This window comes from Jaculus jaculus, chromosome 1 (genome assembly GCF_020740685.1).
Source record: "Jaculus jaculus isolate mJacJac1 chromosome 1, mJacJac1.mat.Y.cur, whole genome shotgun sequence".
Taxonomy (NCBI): domain Eukaryota; kingdom Metazoa; phylum Chordata; class Mammalia; order Rodentia; family Dipodidae; genus Jaculus; species Jaculus jaculus.
The window spans coordinates 22,156,674-22,174,123 of NC_059102.1; the positions used below are offsets into that span (position 1 = coordinate 22,156,674).

The 17,450-nt window shown below is 42.8% G+C and overlaps 1 protein-coding gene across 3 annotated transcripts in view; it reads left to right on the forward strand.

The window, feature by feature from the left end:
- The first annotated feature begins 8,491 nt into the window (after window positions 1–8,491).
- The window catches only part of Gpam (glycerol-3-phosphate acyltransferase, mitochondrial), a 38,597-nt gene continuing 29,638 nt past the window's right edge, over window positions 8,492–17,450 (forward strand). The window contains exons 1-5 of one of the 3 annotated variants that reach the window (XM_045157725.1): window positions 8,492–8,554; window positions 9,525–9,624; window positions 11,411–11,541; window positions 13,195–13,317; window positions 16,016–16,089. In XM_045157725.1, coding sequence (XP_045013660.1) covers window positions 11,440–11,541; window positions 13,195–13,317; window positions 16,016–16,089 — 299 coding nt within the window. In that variant the 5' untranslated portion in view covers window positions 8,492–8,554; window positions 9,525–9,624; window positions 11,411–11,439. Of the gene's footprint in view, window positions 8,555–8,847; window positions 8,982–9,524; window positions 9,625–11,410; window positions 11,542–13,194; window positions 13,318–16,015; window positions 16,090–17,450 lie in introns of those variants that run through there. The other 2 variants (XM_045157728.1, XM_045157736.1) reach the window with 2 other exon arrangements.

Consider the following 17,450-nt stretch of genomic DNA (forward strand, 5'->3'; position numbering starts at 1 on the left):
TGTTCAAGTTCTGTCTGCAGCAAGGCTCCTGGCATAAAGTGAAGCATTGTAAATATTTATTGAATGATAGAATAAACAAAAACAACCTGGAGGAAATCAGATGATGAGAGAGAGAGAGAGAGAAAATAACATGGGCCCATACATCACCCAAACTATTTCCTCTGAAGGTTTCTTGATAGCATAATTGCTGCGTTTTACATTACGAAATGCCATAGGCATCTCACAATTGGCTTTTGTCAGTCATTCAACAATGTTTGCGTAGTATTCTTGTGGGCAAGCTCATACGCACGGGTGAATCTGTAACAGGCTGAACAAACGTACTCAGGTACATTTGGATCAGTGAAGCAAGCCTTTTGGAGACAGGTTGTTACACAGGCAGTGTGAATGTGTATCATAGGCAAGAATATGGAGCTTAGTGTGAGAAAGGCCTAGGAGCCCATCCCTTCCTGTTACCTGGTCTTGGTGCTATCTGACTTCTTACTGTTGTTGTTATGTATTTTATTCATATACATATTACAAACACCAGAAAAATCTTTTTATTTTGTTGTGTGTAGTCAATTATTTTAGAAAAATGACTTTAAACCTATGAAAATTATTGAAGGTTTCTCAAGATCCTAATTCTTATCTATAGTTTCAGATTTTTATTTAGCAGTGTTTTCTCTTTGAAGGACCTCAAGCTCTTTCTCTCTTTTTCTTTTTCTGTTTTTCAAGGCAGGCTCACACTCTAGTTTAGGCTGGCCTGAAACTCACTCTGCAGAGCCAAGCTAGTCTCAAACTCATGGTGATCCTCCTACCTCTGTCTGCTGATGCCTGGCTTTTTTTTTTTTTTATTTTCAAAATTTTTATTAACATTTTCCATAATTATAAAAAATATCCCATGGTAATACCTCCCCCCTTTTTTCATCAACATATTTTTTTAAAATTTTTATTTATTTATTTGAGAGTGACAGGCAGAGAGAGAAAGAGGCAGATAGAGAAAGGGAGAAAGAATAGGCATGCCAGGGCCTTCAACCACTGCAAACGAACTCCAGACGCATGCACCCCCTTGTGAATCTGGCTAACATGGGTCCTGAGGAATCCAGCCTCGAACTGGGGTCCTTAGGCTTCACAGGCAAGTGCTTAACCGCTAAGCCATCTCTCCAGCCCTTTTGTTTTGTTTTTTAATAACAGAGATACTGATACTAATTCTACTGTGAGTGTATGTATATGTATACATGTCCAAACTTCTCAGACAATAGCTGGTTGTGGTAGCACATGCCTTTAATCCCAGCACTCATTGGGGTCACATTGAATTCGAGGCCAGCATGGGACTACAGAGTGAGTTCCTGGTCATTCTGGGCTTGAAAGAGACTCTACCTTGAACCCCCTCCTCACCCAAAACAAAATGTTCTTAGACAATAATTTTATAATTTCTACATATTTGGTTTGGATTTTTTTTTTTTTTTGAGATGGGTTTCATTTAGCCCAGGCTGGCTAAATGTTGATATGCAGTCAACTGTTATGGGAAACTGAGTTACACAGGGGTGGCACCAGAGATAGAGTGGAGAATCAGAAAATTTATTCATGTCTAGCCAAACATGGCAGTGTATGTCTTTAATTCCAGTGCTTGGGAGGCAGACATAGAGGATTGCTATGAGTTCAAGGCCAGCCTGAGACTACAGAATGAGTCTGCCTCAAAAAATTATTCATGTCTACATGGACTCAGGGGAATAACTTCCAAAGCCTGAGTACTGAGCTCCGATAGCTCAGAGGTTTTATAGACAGTATGGCAGGCTGTCTGCTATCACCTTGAATTCTTTACTCTATTGGTGGGTTACAAGTTTCTAAGATTACATGATCTTGGGGACACAAACAGAAAATTCATTAGCAATCAGTAAGTGATAAGGAAGTACAAATGTAGAACAGAAAGTTGTTTGTTCAGGGGTATTTTTACCCATGGTTTGGTCTTGTGAGAATCTGATTGACCCAGGATGGGACTCAGTGACAGAGTTCTGCTGGGTTGTGATAAGAATAGGATAAGGTTGGGCTGGAGAGATGGCTTAGCGGTTAAGCACTTGCCTGTGAAGCCTAAGGACCCCGGTTCAAGGCTTGGTTCCCCAGGTCCCACGTTAGCCAGATGCACAAGGGGGCGCACGCGTCTGGAGTTCGTTTGCAGAGGCTGGAAGCCCTGGCGCGCCCATTCTCTCTCTCTCCCTCTATCTGTCTTTCTCTCTGTGTCTGTCGCTCTCAAATAAATAAATAATTAATTAAAAAAAAAAAGAATAGGATAAGGTTGTTTACATTTCTTTCATCTTAGAATCTGAAGTGTTTGCAAAACACTGCTCAGCACAGAAAGGGTTGAGGGGCTTTAGTTTGACTAAAATCTCCACCATACAAGGGGGTGGCCTTGAACTTCTGATCCTTCTGCCTTCAATTTCCAAGTGCTGTGATTATTTCGTGGGACTGCTATCCTTCCCACTGCATGATGTCTGGTGTTTGAATGTCATTGTGTTATATCTGCCTGTTTGCTTTTGATTGTGTTAAGCAAGACAGTGAATGCAGTCCTGGACTACATCTGGGCTGGCTCAACTGGATTACTGTAAATTGTTCTGTTGATAAAACAGATTGCTGATGGTGTTTACCTGTTTCCAAAACAATTTTCATTAAGTAACCTGAAGCATGCCCTGCTATGGCACTCCGCAATTACGAGTACATTAATCCTCCTGTAATGTGCCTACAAGCGAATCTTACATAAGACACATTTTCTCTGTGGCTTACATTTTAAAATCTCTGGAACTTTCTTCACTTCATCTCTTGTTACTTTCTATTTAACACTGAGGCTTTTTTCTGTTTTCACTCCATGATTTTCTTTCAAGGTCCAGTTATCTCTTCACAGCATTTCATGATGTTTTGGGAAAAGAATTCCATTTATTTATTTATTTATTTATTTATTTATTTATTTATTTATTGGGTTTCTTGAGGTAGTATCTCATAGTCCAGGCTGACTTAGAATTCATTATGTAGTCTCAGGCTGGCCTTGAACTCACAATGATCCTCATACCTCTGCCACCCAAGTGTTGGGATTAAAAGCATGGGCTACCACACCTGGTTTCTTTTTAAAAATATTTATTTATTTACTTAGAAAGGGGGGGGGCGAGGAAGTAGAAGGAGGAGGAGGAGAAGAAGAGAGAGAGAGAGAGAGGGGGGGGGGGAGACAGAATGTGTACACCAGGACCTCTAGTCACTTCAAACTAACTCCAGATGTATGCCCCACCTTGTGCTTTGCCTTTACTTAGGTGCTGGGGAATCAAACCCTGGTCCTTAGGCTTTGCAGTCAAGTGCCTTATCTGCTGAGCCATGTCTCCAGCCCCCAATAATTCCTCTTATTCTTACTAATGTATAGTCTGCCAGAAGTTAGATATGTACTTTCTGCTAAGGTACCTATGAGGTCTAATAAAGACAAGTGTCTTTGACTACAAGAAGGTCTATGTTGATTTATTTTTATTTATTTATTTATTTATTTATTTATTTATTTTGTTTTTGAGGTAGGGTACCACTGTATTCAGGCTGATTTAAATCCCAGTCTATGGTCCCAGGCTGGCCTCACACTCACAAGAATCTCCTACCTCTGTCTCTCGAGTGCTGGGATTAAAGGCCTGCACCACCATGCCCAGCTCTCATGTTTATGTGAATATCTACTACTGTTTTGGGTTGTTTCAGAAGAAGAGTATTTGATTTCTTTTTTGTGATATGTGTTAATAAATATAAGTAGGAAGTTCAGGTGAAGAAATTCTTGTTTTTCTTGTTGTGCCTCAGTGTCAAGTATTTACTGGGCGCTTGCTGTACCAAAGTATTGAGTATTAATCAGGACCCTGAGGCAAGGCACTGACATCCTAAATTCGTAATCTTGTGGAAGTCAGACATAAACTGATGAAGATCAGAGATGTGGTGCCACAGTTAATCTTTGAGATTTCACAGGAGGGTGTGGTAATGGAGAACTGGAGAGCATGAGGAAGGCTTAGAGAACTCCTTTGGAGACGGCAGGTAGAGTAGCGTAAGCGGGGTGAGAGGGTCTCCTGCTGGAGAAGACTGGGCAAACAGGTTCTTCTCTGCAGGCTTGACATGCTGGGTCCAGGCTGTGGATCGTTTTAAAAATAATATCTTTATGTGTGAGGAGAGAAAGAAAGAGACAGAGAGAATGAGAATATGGGTGCACCAGGGCTTCTTGCCACTGCAAATGAACTTCAGTTGCATGCACAACTTTGTCCATGGGGCTTTATGTGGTTTGTGGGGAATTAAACCCCAGCTGTCAGGCTTAGCAAAAGAGCACCTTTAACCACTGGCCCATCTTCTCAGCCCTGTGGTTCGTTTTTGACTGAGGTGGACAGGCAACAAGATTGATTTGGGGCAGAGGATTAGGGCAACGGTGTGTAAGATGGACAAGAACTGGCATCAGTTGTATGAGAACAGAGACTAAATCTTCATCATCTTTGTATTTCCAGGTCCCTGTTCATATTTAATGTATTTCCTAAATGATGCAAAATATTATTATTATTATTATTCCTGAAGTAGGGTCTTACTCTAGCACAGGGTGACCTGGAACTCACTATGTAGTCTCAGACTGGCTTCAAACTCATAGCAATACTCTTACCTCAGGCTCCTCAGGGCTGGGATGGAAGGTGTGTGACACCACACCCCATTTTTTCTTTTTTCTTCCAAGAGAGGGTCTCACTCTATCCCAGGCTGACCTGGAATTCACTATGTAGTCTCAGGGTGGCCTTAAACTCATGATGATTTTCCTACCTCTGCCTCCCACATGCTGGGATTAAAGGCATGTGCCATAATGCCTGGCCCTACTCTTTTATAAACATATTTTTATTTATTTATTAACAAGAGAATGAGATTAGGCATGCCAGGGCCTCTAGTCACTGCAAATAAACTCCAGATACATGCACCACTCTGTACATCTGGCAATATATGAATACTAGGGAATCAAACCAAGGTCGTTACTCTTTGCTGGCAAGTGCCTTAACTGCTGAGCCATCTCTCTTGCCCTGCAATCTTTTAATAACTATTAGCCTTGCTAATGACCAGGAGTCTTTTCCTGCCCAGTGTTATTTTGTGCAAATGACTCAAAGGAAGCAAAGTTTGACTTAGACTACTTCAATTTCTTTTGAAATGTTACTTTATTTTTCAAAAAAGTGTTTACTTGAATGAGTGTCATTTGTGTGTTGGGCATGCCAGGTCTTCTTGCTACTGCAAATGAACTCCAGATGCATGTGCAATTTTGTGCACGTGTTTTACATGGTCATTGCGGAAATGAACCCAGGTGGGCAGGCTTTGCAAGAAAGTGCTTTCGATGGCTGAGCCATCTTCCCAGCTCCTGGAAAGATATTTTAAACTGTAAATTGGCAAATTGTAGCTGGTGATATGTAATGCAGGAAAGTGATGTTAGTGGTTTAGAAGTACAATGTAAAATAATTAATTAGCTTAGAGTGGTGGTGTATGCCTTTAACCCCAGCACTTGGGAGGCAGAGGTAGCAGGATCATGGTGATTTCGAGGCCACCCTGAGACTACATAGTGAATTCCAGGTCAGTCTGGACTAGAGTGAAACCTTACCTTGAAAAACAAACAAACAAAACAAAAACAAAAACAAAACAAACAAACAACAACAACAAAAAAAAAACCCACAAAAAGCAGAAAAGAAAGACAATTAAGTTAGTTAGCCTATCATTATCTCACTTCTCTCTTTTTAAGGGAGAACAATAGAAATGCGCATTTCTACATCCCTATGAATACAGCACATTTTTTGGTCGGGGGCGGTTCGAGGTAGGGTCTCAGTCTCACTCTAGCTTGGGCTGACTATGTAGTCTCAGGGTGGCCTCAAACTCATAGCCATCCTCCTTACCTAGGATTCTGGGATTAAAGGAATGTGCCATCACACCCGGCTACAGCATATTTTAATTTACTATATCCACCTCAACATGCAATATATTTCAATGGTAAAAAATTACTCTTCCAGTTTCATGGCAGTTTTGTATCTCTCAAGCCTTATTTTGTTTGCCCATGCTCATTTTCTTCCTCAGAGGCTCAGCCACTTTTTAGAGATTAAACCACACCGCCTTTTGCAACCCCAGCCTCGGCATCCTTAAATTCTGCTTGGCTTCACGATCTCATAAAGGGATAAGATCACCCACATACACATAAAAGCGGATAGCCCATCGCACCCTCACTGGCCTTGCAGTAAGTAGGGCAATCTCCCACATCAGCTGGGGGTCACACCATGAAGATCAGACAGACACACCACACACACACACACACACACACAATTGAGATACATACATAACACACATACACAACACCACACACAATGATGCTTAGATACACATACAACACCACACACACAATTATCAGACACACACACACACCACACAATGAAGATCAGATACACATACACACACATACAACACCACACACAATTATCAGACACACACACCACACACAATGAAGATCAGATACACACAATGTCACACACCACACACAATGATGACAGACACACATATACACACGCACAAAATGAAAATGAGGCACACACATGCACACACAATGATCAGACACACACTCAACACCACACACACAATGATCAGACACACACCACACACAATGAAGATCAGACTCACACAACATCACACACCACACACAATGAAGATCAGACTCACACATCACACACCACACACAATAGAGATACACACATATACCACACCACATACAATGATGATCAGACACACAAACACACACATACAACACCACACACACAATTATCAGACACACACACACCACACACAATGAAGATCAGACACACACAATATCACACACCACACACAATGAAGATCAGGCACACACATCACACACCACACACAATGAAGATCAGACACACATACACACACATCCAACACCACACACAATGATCAGACACACACACCACACACAATGAAGATCAGACACACAAATCACACACAATGAAGATCAGACACACACATCACACACCACACACAATGAAGATCAGACACACACACACACACCACACACAATGAAGATCAGGCACACACATCACACACCACACACAATGAAGATCAGACACACACAACATCACACATCACACACAATGAAGATCAGGCACACACATCACACACCACACACAATGAAGATCAGACATACATACACACACATCCAACACCACACACAATGATCAGACACACACACCACACACAATGAAGATCAGACACACAAATCACACACAATGAAGATCAGACAAACACACCACACACAATGAAGATCAGGCACACACATCACACACCACACACAATGAAGATCAGACACACATACACACACATCCAACACCACACACAATGATCAGACACACACACCACACACAATGAAGATCAGACACACAAATCACACACAATGAAGATCAGACAAACACACCACACACAATGAAGATCAGGCACACACATCACACACCACACACAATGAAGATCAGACACACATACACACACATCCAACACCACACACAATGATCAGACACACACACCACACACAATGAAGATCAGACACACACACACACCACACACAATGAAGATCAGACAAACACACCACACACAATGAAGATCAGACACACACACACACACCACACACAATGAAGGTCAGACACACACACACACACACACACACCACACACAATGATGATCAGACTCACACATCACACACCACACACAATGAAGATCAGACACACATACACACACATCCAACACCACACACACAATGATCAGACACACACACCACACACAATGAAGATCAGACACACACACACACACACACACACCACACACAATGAAGATCAGACTCACACATCACACACCACACACAATGAAGATCAGACTCACACATCACACACCACACACAATGAAGATCAGACACACACATCACACACCACACACAATGAAGATCAGACACACACACACCACACAATGAAGATCAGGCACACACATCACACACCACACACAATGAAGATCAGACACACACACACACACACCACACACAATGAAGATCAGGCACACACACACACACCACACACAATGAAGATCAGGCACACACATCACACACCACACACAATGAAGATCAGACACACACATCACACACCACACACAATGAAGATCAGACACACACACACCACACAATGAAGATCAGGCACACACATCACACACCACACACAATGAAGATCAGGCACACACACGCGCGCGCGCGCGCGAGAGGCCTAGGCAGGGCGACCCGTCAGGAATCCACGCTCGCTGCCGGCGCGCACTCGCAGCCGGGCTCCGCCCGCTCGGGAGCGGGTCTCCCGCGGCCCCTGCGTCACTGTGGCGCGCCGCTGCGTCATCAGGGCGACGCCGCGGCGGGCGCTGGGCGGCTCGGAGCGCTGGCAGCTGCGGCCAGAAGCGCGAGCGGCCGGCGGGAGGAGCCCGAGCGCGGTGCGGGCTGCGGCTGCGGACGCTGCTCCGCCGGGCGCCTGGGCAGGTGCGTGCTCGCCCCTCGCCCCGGGACCTCTCGCGAGGCTTGCGGGTGTCCGGGGTGCACCGTCTCCCCCGGCCCTGCTCCCCCGAGCTCCCGGGTTCCCCCCGAGAAGTGGGCCGGCCTCCTGCAGGGAGGAGGGTCCCTCGCGGTTCTGTTCCCAGGAGACCAGCCTAGGGTGCCCGGGGAGTGGACGTCCAGGAGCGGCTCCCCCCGACCCCCCAAGCATCTCCTCAGTGGACGAGGGAGCGGGCTGCCGCTGTCATCCCGGGGGACACTGAGGCGGGCGGCCGGGGGCTCCTGGGAGCAGCTGGCTGGGGGGTAATCCGGTGACTGCAGCCAGCCGTGCTCGGCCCGTGCGCTCGCCCTCACCGGGTGTCACTCGGGATGCTGGGCGCTTTGTGCGTACGCTTCAGTCCTTCCTGCAACCCAAGTAAGAGGGACGGTATTCGGCCCATTTCCCAGATGAGGAAGCCGAGGCTTAGAAGTTAACCAGCTTGTCCCAGTTCACACAGATGGTGGGCAGATGGTGGGGGACTTAAACTTTCGACATGGACCTCCTGCCTGTGCCCGGTGCAGGACCTGCCGTCAGCTTTGCTCAGCACAGCTTGCCCAAAGCCTTCAGGGATTTTCTTTTCTTTTCCTGTCTTCTTCTTTTTCGCCTTCTCGTTGTTGTGTTTTGGAGGAAGGGTCTCACTGTAGCCCAGGCTGACCTGGAACTCACTCTGTAGTCCCAGGCTAGCCTGGAACTCATGGCAGTTCATTGCTAGGAGGGCGCCACTTTGCCTGCCCCCTCCCCTTTTTTTCTAATTCCTTCTTTCCTTTCTCTCTCTCTGTTTTTCTTTCTTTCTGTTTTAAAACCTCCTTGACCTTGAGTAAACCCCGTGAGGAGGGAGGAGGCACTAGGCACTAGGCGTGGACTTCCTATTGGCAGCAGTCTCTTTCCTCCCCTGATCTCCTCTGTTTCTTTTCTCAGGCAGTAGCGTGCTCCCCCTGTAGCGTGGACATTCTGCAGCAGAAGCTGGAAGCTGAGTGCTGAATTCCCACTTCCGAATAGAGAAGAACTTTCCTCCCAGGTGCGTTGCTTTACTGCTGTCCTCCCTGGCTTGGAATGTCAGATTATTATTAATGTTGACTTGTTAAGGACAGATGTGGTTAGTTTGAGGATGACAGTTGTTGGTTCGAATCTGTATGGGGATTGTAAAGGAGTCAGAGTATGCCGTTGGGAGAACACTGTTAACGGGAGGTAGTTTTAAGAGAATAATCTAACACCCGGTGAGAAATAACCAATGACTAGAATTTGAGAATAGAGATTGTATTACAAACTTTTTTTTTTTTTTTCAAGGTAAGGTCTCTAGCTCAGGTTGACCTGGAATTCACTATGCAGTCTCAGGGTAACCTCCAACCCACAGCGCTCCTCCTTCCTCTGCCTCCCAAGTGCTGGGATTAAAGGGGTGTGCCACCACACCCGGCTCTATTACAGACTTTTAAAATTTTATGTTAATACCTACTTTGGAATCTCACACTCTCACCATTTTCCCAGGATGAAAACTTAAACAAATATGGTCCCAAGTGATGTATTTTACTTTTAGAGCCTTTAGGAATATTTATTAACAGTAGAAATCTCATTTATTTTAAAGCATTACACACAAAAAAATCCAGAAGTCTGGTCTCAGAGATGGCTCAGCAGTTAGGGAGCTGAGCCTAGCAACCTGGGTTCGATTCCCCAGCATCTACATATGCATCTGGAGTTTGCCTGTTTTCTCTGTCTCTTTCTGCTTGCAAACAAATAGTTTTTTTTTTTTTTTTTAATTAAGAAGCTTAGTTCAGTTTAATGGGAAACTTCAGAGGTGCCTTAGTTGCTTCTCTATATTGCATAAGTATGTACAAGTGAAAATTCCCAGTTCATAATTTTCAAAACCTTATGTACCTACATTGAATGTGTGATGAATTAAATAAGCTTATAGCTTTTTTCTCCAAGAAATTATTCAAAGTGCAATAATTATTTGTTGTATCTCAGAGATGTGCTCTTATTTTTTAATATTTATTTGTAAGGGGGGGGAGGGAGGGAGAATGAATATGAATGAGAATGGGTATGCTAGGGACTCTAGCCACTGCAAATGACCTCCAGATGCCTGTGCCGCTTTGTGCATCTGGCTCCACGTGGGGACTGGGGAATTGAATCAGATCATTAGGCTTTGAGGCAAGCATTTTAGCTGCTGAACCATCTCTCCAGCCCTAGATGTGCTCTTCTTTACTCTTTTTTTAAAAAACTTTTTAAATTTACTATTATTTTTTTTTTAATTATTTATTTGCGAACGACAGAGAGAAAGAGGCAGAGAGAGAGAGAGAGAGAGAGAGAGAATGGGCTCACTAGGGCCTCCAGCCATTGCAAACTAACTCCAGACGCGTGCGTCCCCTTGTGCATCTGGCTAACGTGGGTCCTGGGGAATTGAGCCTCGAACCGGGGTCCTTAGGCTTCACAGGCAAGCGCTTAACCGCTAAGCCATCTCTCCAGCCCCTCTTCTTTACTCTTACAAGTGCCTGCACAGTAGTTTTGTTCAGGACATCCAAGGTTACAAACACTGTGTCCTTAGACATTTAGGGAAGTATTAGGCTTCGAATGTTGATTTTTGTTTTCACCAGTCAGGATAGCCTTATAGTGCATGTAATACCCAGTGCGAGGCTAGTGCTGTACCACTGAGTGACGCTTCAGCCCTTCGGGACGGCTTTTGTACTGTGACTCATTGACACGTTGATCTGACGACCCACTATGGAACAAAATAACGTAGACATCAGAATTGTGAGCTCTGATACTCAGTCTGGCTTGTTCTTACCTTCAGTGGTCCCTTTTCTTTGTAGCACATGGTTGGGGAGTTACACTTTGTGACATGGATGAGTCTGCACTGACCCTTAGCACAATAGATGTTTCTTATCTACCAAATTCATCAGAATACAGCCTAGGACGATGTAAACATACAAATGAAGAATGGGTAAGTTTAAGATTTTGAACTACTTAACTTAAAAATACATACTGCTATTATTGGATTGTTCATAGTAATATAATATTACATGAGTTAATCACTGAAAAACTACTTCCAGCTGTTAGAAGTGATATTTATGAAATTGCATCATAAGTTAACATTTTTAATGATATCAATTGGGAAGAAAAAATGGAAAATTTAAGCATAGTCATTATGTTAAAAGCAAAACAGCTGAGTGTGGTTGTACATGCCTTTAATCTCAACATTCATCTTTAATTCCAGTATTGAGTTCAGGTCAGCTTGGGCTAGCTAGAGTGAGACCCTACCCAGAGAAAATGAAACAGCCAGTGGTGGTGCATGCCTTTAATCCCAGAGCTGGGGATAGGAGATAGGAGGATTACTGTGAGTTTGAGGCCAGCCTGAGACTACATGGTGAATTCCAGGACAGCCTGGGTTAAAATGAGACCCTACCTCAAAAACAACAACATCAACAACAACAACAACAACAACAACAACAAACAAGGTACATTTATATAATATCCCTTTATCTTATCAAGAGCATTTAAAGGCTGGAATTTAAAGGACTGTCATTAAGCTCAGGGTTAATCCCTCCTCTACTCTTCTAAAACTCTGCGAACTCTGACCTCATTCTTTGTTCTCATTCATGTGACATTCTCAATCCTAATCAGGAAACTTTCTGTAACTTAGTATTGAGGTAATATTTAAACTATCCCATGCTATGTCAAAAAATAATGAGGACATTTTCTATAAATTGGTATGGAGGTCATATTTAAACTATCCTGTGTCATGTCGAAGTAGGAAAATAACACAGAAGGAGAGCAGTAGTCTCAGCTTCCTACCTCTGCCTCCCAAGTGCTGGGATTAAAGGCGTGCACCTTCTCTTAATGGGGGCTGTAGCTCAGTTGGTAGAGTGCTTGCCTAGCATGCACAAAACCCCAGTTTCCATCTCCTGTATTATGTTAAATACAGATACAGAGTGGCACACCCCCATAATTCTTGAATTTAGGAGATGAAGGCAGGGTGATCAGAAGTTCTAGATTACCCTTGGCTACATAGTGAGGCCACCCTGGGATACATGGGGCTTTGTCTGAACAGAAGAAATTTACCAAGCATAGGGACCCAGAAGCTTGACTTCATCCTGCCTTCTTAAGTTCTTTTGACCTTCTGTAGCTTTGGGCTGTCACTGTTCTAGTCTTTCCTTCTAGGAGGTCAATTTCTTTGGCTTTCACACATGAATAAGAATGTTTGATATTTGTCTTTCTGTGCCTGGTTATTGTTGTTTACATAACAAACTCCAGGCTTAGTTGTGGCTGAATACTATGCTATTATGGATATATGCCATAGTTTCTTTATCCATTTATCCAAGTTTGCTTTTAAACCTGTGAATGCTTTATGAGTTTATAGCAATTGTTACTAGTTATTACTATTCCTACATAATCAACTTTTGCTTATCTCTGAGTGTTGGTCACGGAAAGAGTACCTTTACTGAAAAGCACTATGTGGGACATATGGAATTACACTCCCTGAAGAAGGACTCATTGTCAATTTCTCTTCCATTTGAAATATCTTAGTTCCAGAGATCCAATGGACAAGTGCATTTGTCTTGTCAAGTTAAGTTTGGTTTCCCCTTGTTTTTATCAGAGTGACTGTGGTTTTCGACCTACATTCTTCAGATCTGCCACACTGAAATGGAAAGAAAGCCTAATGAGCCGCAAGAGGCCGTTTGTTGGAAGGTGTTGTTACTCCTGCACTCCTCAGAGCTGGGTAAGAGCATCCTGCTTGTTGCTGCATAAATGAGAGTGAAATGTGAGCGAGGCTTTCAACTTCATGAATTTTTATTGTTTGTTCTCAGTGGACTAAATTCAGTCTTAGAACTGAGAACCACTTAAATAGTTCAAGTAAAGATGTTGACTTGCTTTTTCTTTCATCAGTATTTAGTCCTATTCTGAAAGTAGGCAGTATTGTGGCTTTTCTGTGGCTTTCGTGACTTCAGGGAGAAAGTAGCCTTAACTTGCATTGGTCCTCCTGTAGAGTGACAGGAATTGACCCTTGTCCTAAAGAGTATCTTTGGTTTTGTTGTTTTTATTTTGGCAAAAATGCACGAGCCTTCCAAGGGCCTACCACCATTACAGTGTAGCCCTTGAGAAGAGCCAGCTGGGTGAAAGGTGAGCTTCCAGTGGCACTTGGGGACATGCATGACTTAGCACATGCAGAATTCCTGCGGCTGAGCTCTAAGGCAGGAGAGTTCTTATTATAACATTGTATCTAGATAGGAGATGGGGCAACTCTTTAAGGAACAGAAATTCTGTCATTTATGGAGGTGCCTGTTTTATACCCAGGGTTGGCTTGGCAGGAAGTACACCTCTGAGCCTGACATAAAAGGGTTTGCTAACATTTGTGTGGAACTCAAGCAGCTTATGTTCAATGTTCAGGGGTGCTCAAGAGTGGCATATTAGAAATGCTTTAAACCATAAATGCCTGCTTGCAAGAACTTTTGTGGAATTGAAGGATCATGTATTTCTAATCTAGGGGTAGAGCAGCTAAGATTTAGAGAACAGTGGGAATAAGGGAATAAAGATTTAAATAGAAGGTCATGTGGCTGTTCTTTTTAGACCTGGCATCACGTTGCATTCTAATTTTGAATACTTATGCAAAACAATGCTTGAACTACAGGATGAAATCAAGGCAACATCATAACCACTATTCCATAGTGTGCTTCTAAATCAGAAGCAAGTGTAGAAAATTATTTGGTGGTGGTGGTGTGAGATGTGATAGTATAACAGGTCAATTTTTGTTTTAGGAACTGAGGGAATTGGGCTTGTCTTGGATTTCTTCCATTGTATGCTTATTTAAAATATTTTTTTTTTTTTGAGGTAGGGTGTTGCTCTATCCCAGGCTGACCTAGAATTCACTATGTAGTCTCAGGTTGGCCTTGAACTCACAGTGATCCTCCTACCTTTGCCTCCCAAGAGTACTGGTATTAAAGGTGGGTACCACCATGCCTGGCGGGGGCAAGGTTGTGGGAGGGGGAGAGAATGAGTGTGCCAGGGCCTCCAGCTTTTGCAAGCAAACTTCAGATATATGCAGCCTTTGGTGCATCTGGCTTTACATGGGTCCTGGGGAGCAGAACTTGAATGGTTAAGGCTTTGCTGTCAAGTGCTTTAACCACTAACTTATTTCTCCAGCCCCTAACATAGTTTTGTAGTAAGTTCTTAATATTTTTCTTTATATAGAGAATTTATTCAAGTATTTTTTACATCATGAGGGCAAAATTTTTAAGTGTTTATTTGTAGAATACTTACTTTTTGCCACATTGATAAAGCTACAGATGTTGTCCTTTCAAAAGAAAGATGTCTGCTTTTTTTTTTTTTTTCCCCAAGGTAGGGTCTCACTGTAGTCCAGGCTGACCTGGAATTCACTATGTAGTCTCAGGGTAGCCTCAATCTCACAGTGATCCTCCTACCTCTGCCTCCTGAGTGCTGGGATTAAAGGCATGTGCCACCACGCCTGGCTTGATGTCTGTAATTTTTGAAGATAACTGTAAAGGGAATGACTTGCAGATGTGCATTTTCTCATTGAAATGATTAATCATTTTAGGGTGATGGAAAGATCTGAGATTGAACCTAAACTCCTGCCAACATCAATTTTCTGACCTATCAAATGGAAATAATGGTCCAAATATGTTGAGCAGTTTCCTACTCTGTATTTTGTACAGTACTCCTGCATTTTGGGCACACTGACATCCGTGATGCTCCTGTGACTGACTTAAGCAGATTGTAAATTTAGCACTTTAGGGATGGAGATAAGCAGTGGTATAGGAAAGAAAGAAGCACCATAACCTTTCCTTTAAAGTTTCAAAAATTAATTTTGAGTTGGTGAGTGTCTTTGAAGTTAAGAGAGTATTTTTTTCTTTTTTAAAAGTCTCCGAAAGTGTGTTTTTCTCCAATTATTATTATTATTATTATTTATTTTGAGAGAGAGAGGCAGATGAGAGAGAGAATGGGCACCCCAGGGCCTCTATCCACTGCAAATGAACTTCAGACACATGTACCACCTTGTCCACTTGGTTTACATGGGTCCTGGGGAATCGAGCCTGGGTCCTTTGGCATTGCAATCAAGCGACTTAACCACTAAGCCATCTCTTCAGCCCTATAAAGGTATAGAGGTATTTTTTTTTTTCTTTTTTCTTTTGGTTTTCCAAGGTAGGGTCTCACTCTAGCTCAGGCTGACCTGGAATTCACTATGTAGTCTCAGGCTGGCGTTGAACTCATAGTGATCCTCCTACCTCTGACTCCCAAATGCTGGGATTAAAGGCATGCAACACCATGCCCAAATTATTCTGGAATTTTTTGAATTAATATTTGATGTTATGCTTAAATTTTAAGTCATCTAGAAATAGTGGGAGCTTTTCACCATCAGTGCTGTCATGGATTCATGTTGGTATTTCTTCTGTTTTATATAGGAAAAATTTTTCAACCCCAGTATCCCGTCTTTGGGTTTGCGGAATGTTATTTATATCAATGAAACTCATACAAGGTAAAAAGAAATTTATTACACTTCTAATAAACCTCCAAAGGAAAAGCACCATGAGGTCACTTAACATATTTTAAGATGAGCCTGTGGGTTTTTTTTTTTTTTTTTTTGAGGTAGTGTCTCACTCTGTAATTCTACCTCTCTATCCAAATGCTGAGATTAAAAGTGTGTGCCACCACATCTGGCTGAGCCTATAGTTTTGAGGGTCAATAGAATGTGAACTTTGACACAAGAGCCTTCATGTAAGGAGTGGAGGCAGGACAGCCATCAGAGATCTGCCACTATGAATGACTGAGGTGTTGGAAGGTTTCTCCACAGGAACCTGGATATGACCATGTTCTTTACCTTGTGCATGTCTTGACTTTTGTTCAACAGTGAGAAATTCTTCCTTGAGGAAAGATGTAGGCTTGAATGGCCTATGATCTATTGTGACTATTTTGTGCTTCAAAAAAGGGTGTGGTGCCGGGCGTGGTGGCGCACGCCTTTAATCCCAGCACTTGGGAGGCAGAGGTAGGAGGATTGCCATGCGTTCAAGGCCACCCTGAGACTCCATAGTGAATTCCAGGTCAGCCTGGGCTAGAGTGAGACCCTACCTTGAAAAAGAAAAAAAAAAAAAAAAAAAAAAAAAGGGTGTGGTGATACACGCCCTTAATCCCAGCACTTCAGAAGCATAGGTAGGAGGATTGCCATAAGTTCAAGGCCATCCTGAGACTCCATAGTGAATTCCAGGTCAGCCTAGGCTAGGGTGAGACCCTACCTCGAGAAAAATAGAGAAACCCAAAACAAACAAACAAACAAAAAGCAAGTATAAATGATGAAATACTGCCCAATCTGTAGAGTATTTGAGATTTGAAATTGTGTTCTTCTACCGAGCAAAAGTTCTCCCCCACTTGGTTACCAGTACATACTCATTGTACAAAATGATGGCCTTCATGGCATCATTTTTCCAACGTGTTTATCACAAACAAAAGTTCTCTTATTTTTCAAGTTACTGTGAAATGATGAGTTTCATTATGGCATTTTCATACACATATGTCATTGTTCTTTGCTCGTGTTTGCCCCAAACCTTCCCTAGACCCTCCTGTCGGCTCTTCCCTCCAGCAAATGCTCTTTGACTTATTATTTTCCTAAGGCTTTTTTATTTCGTTGTTTTTTTAATTTTCTAAGAATTCTTCCAAATTCCAGGCATGTGGGGATGGAGGAATAGGTTGCAAAGAAAGGGAGAAGGAGGCTTTTATATATAGATCCAAGTTACATCATAAAGGAGAGTTAGAAGGCAGAAATACTAACCCAAAATACTACCAGTTCTTATAATTTCAGAGCAGAAATTTTCTCAGGTGAGGAGAAATAAGTGAAATTCTATG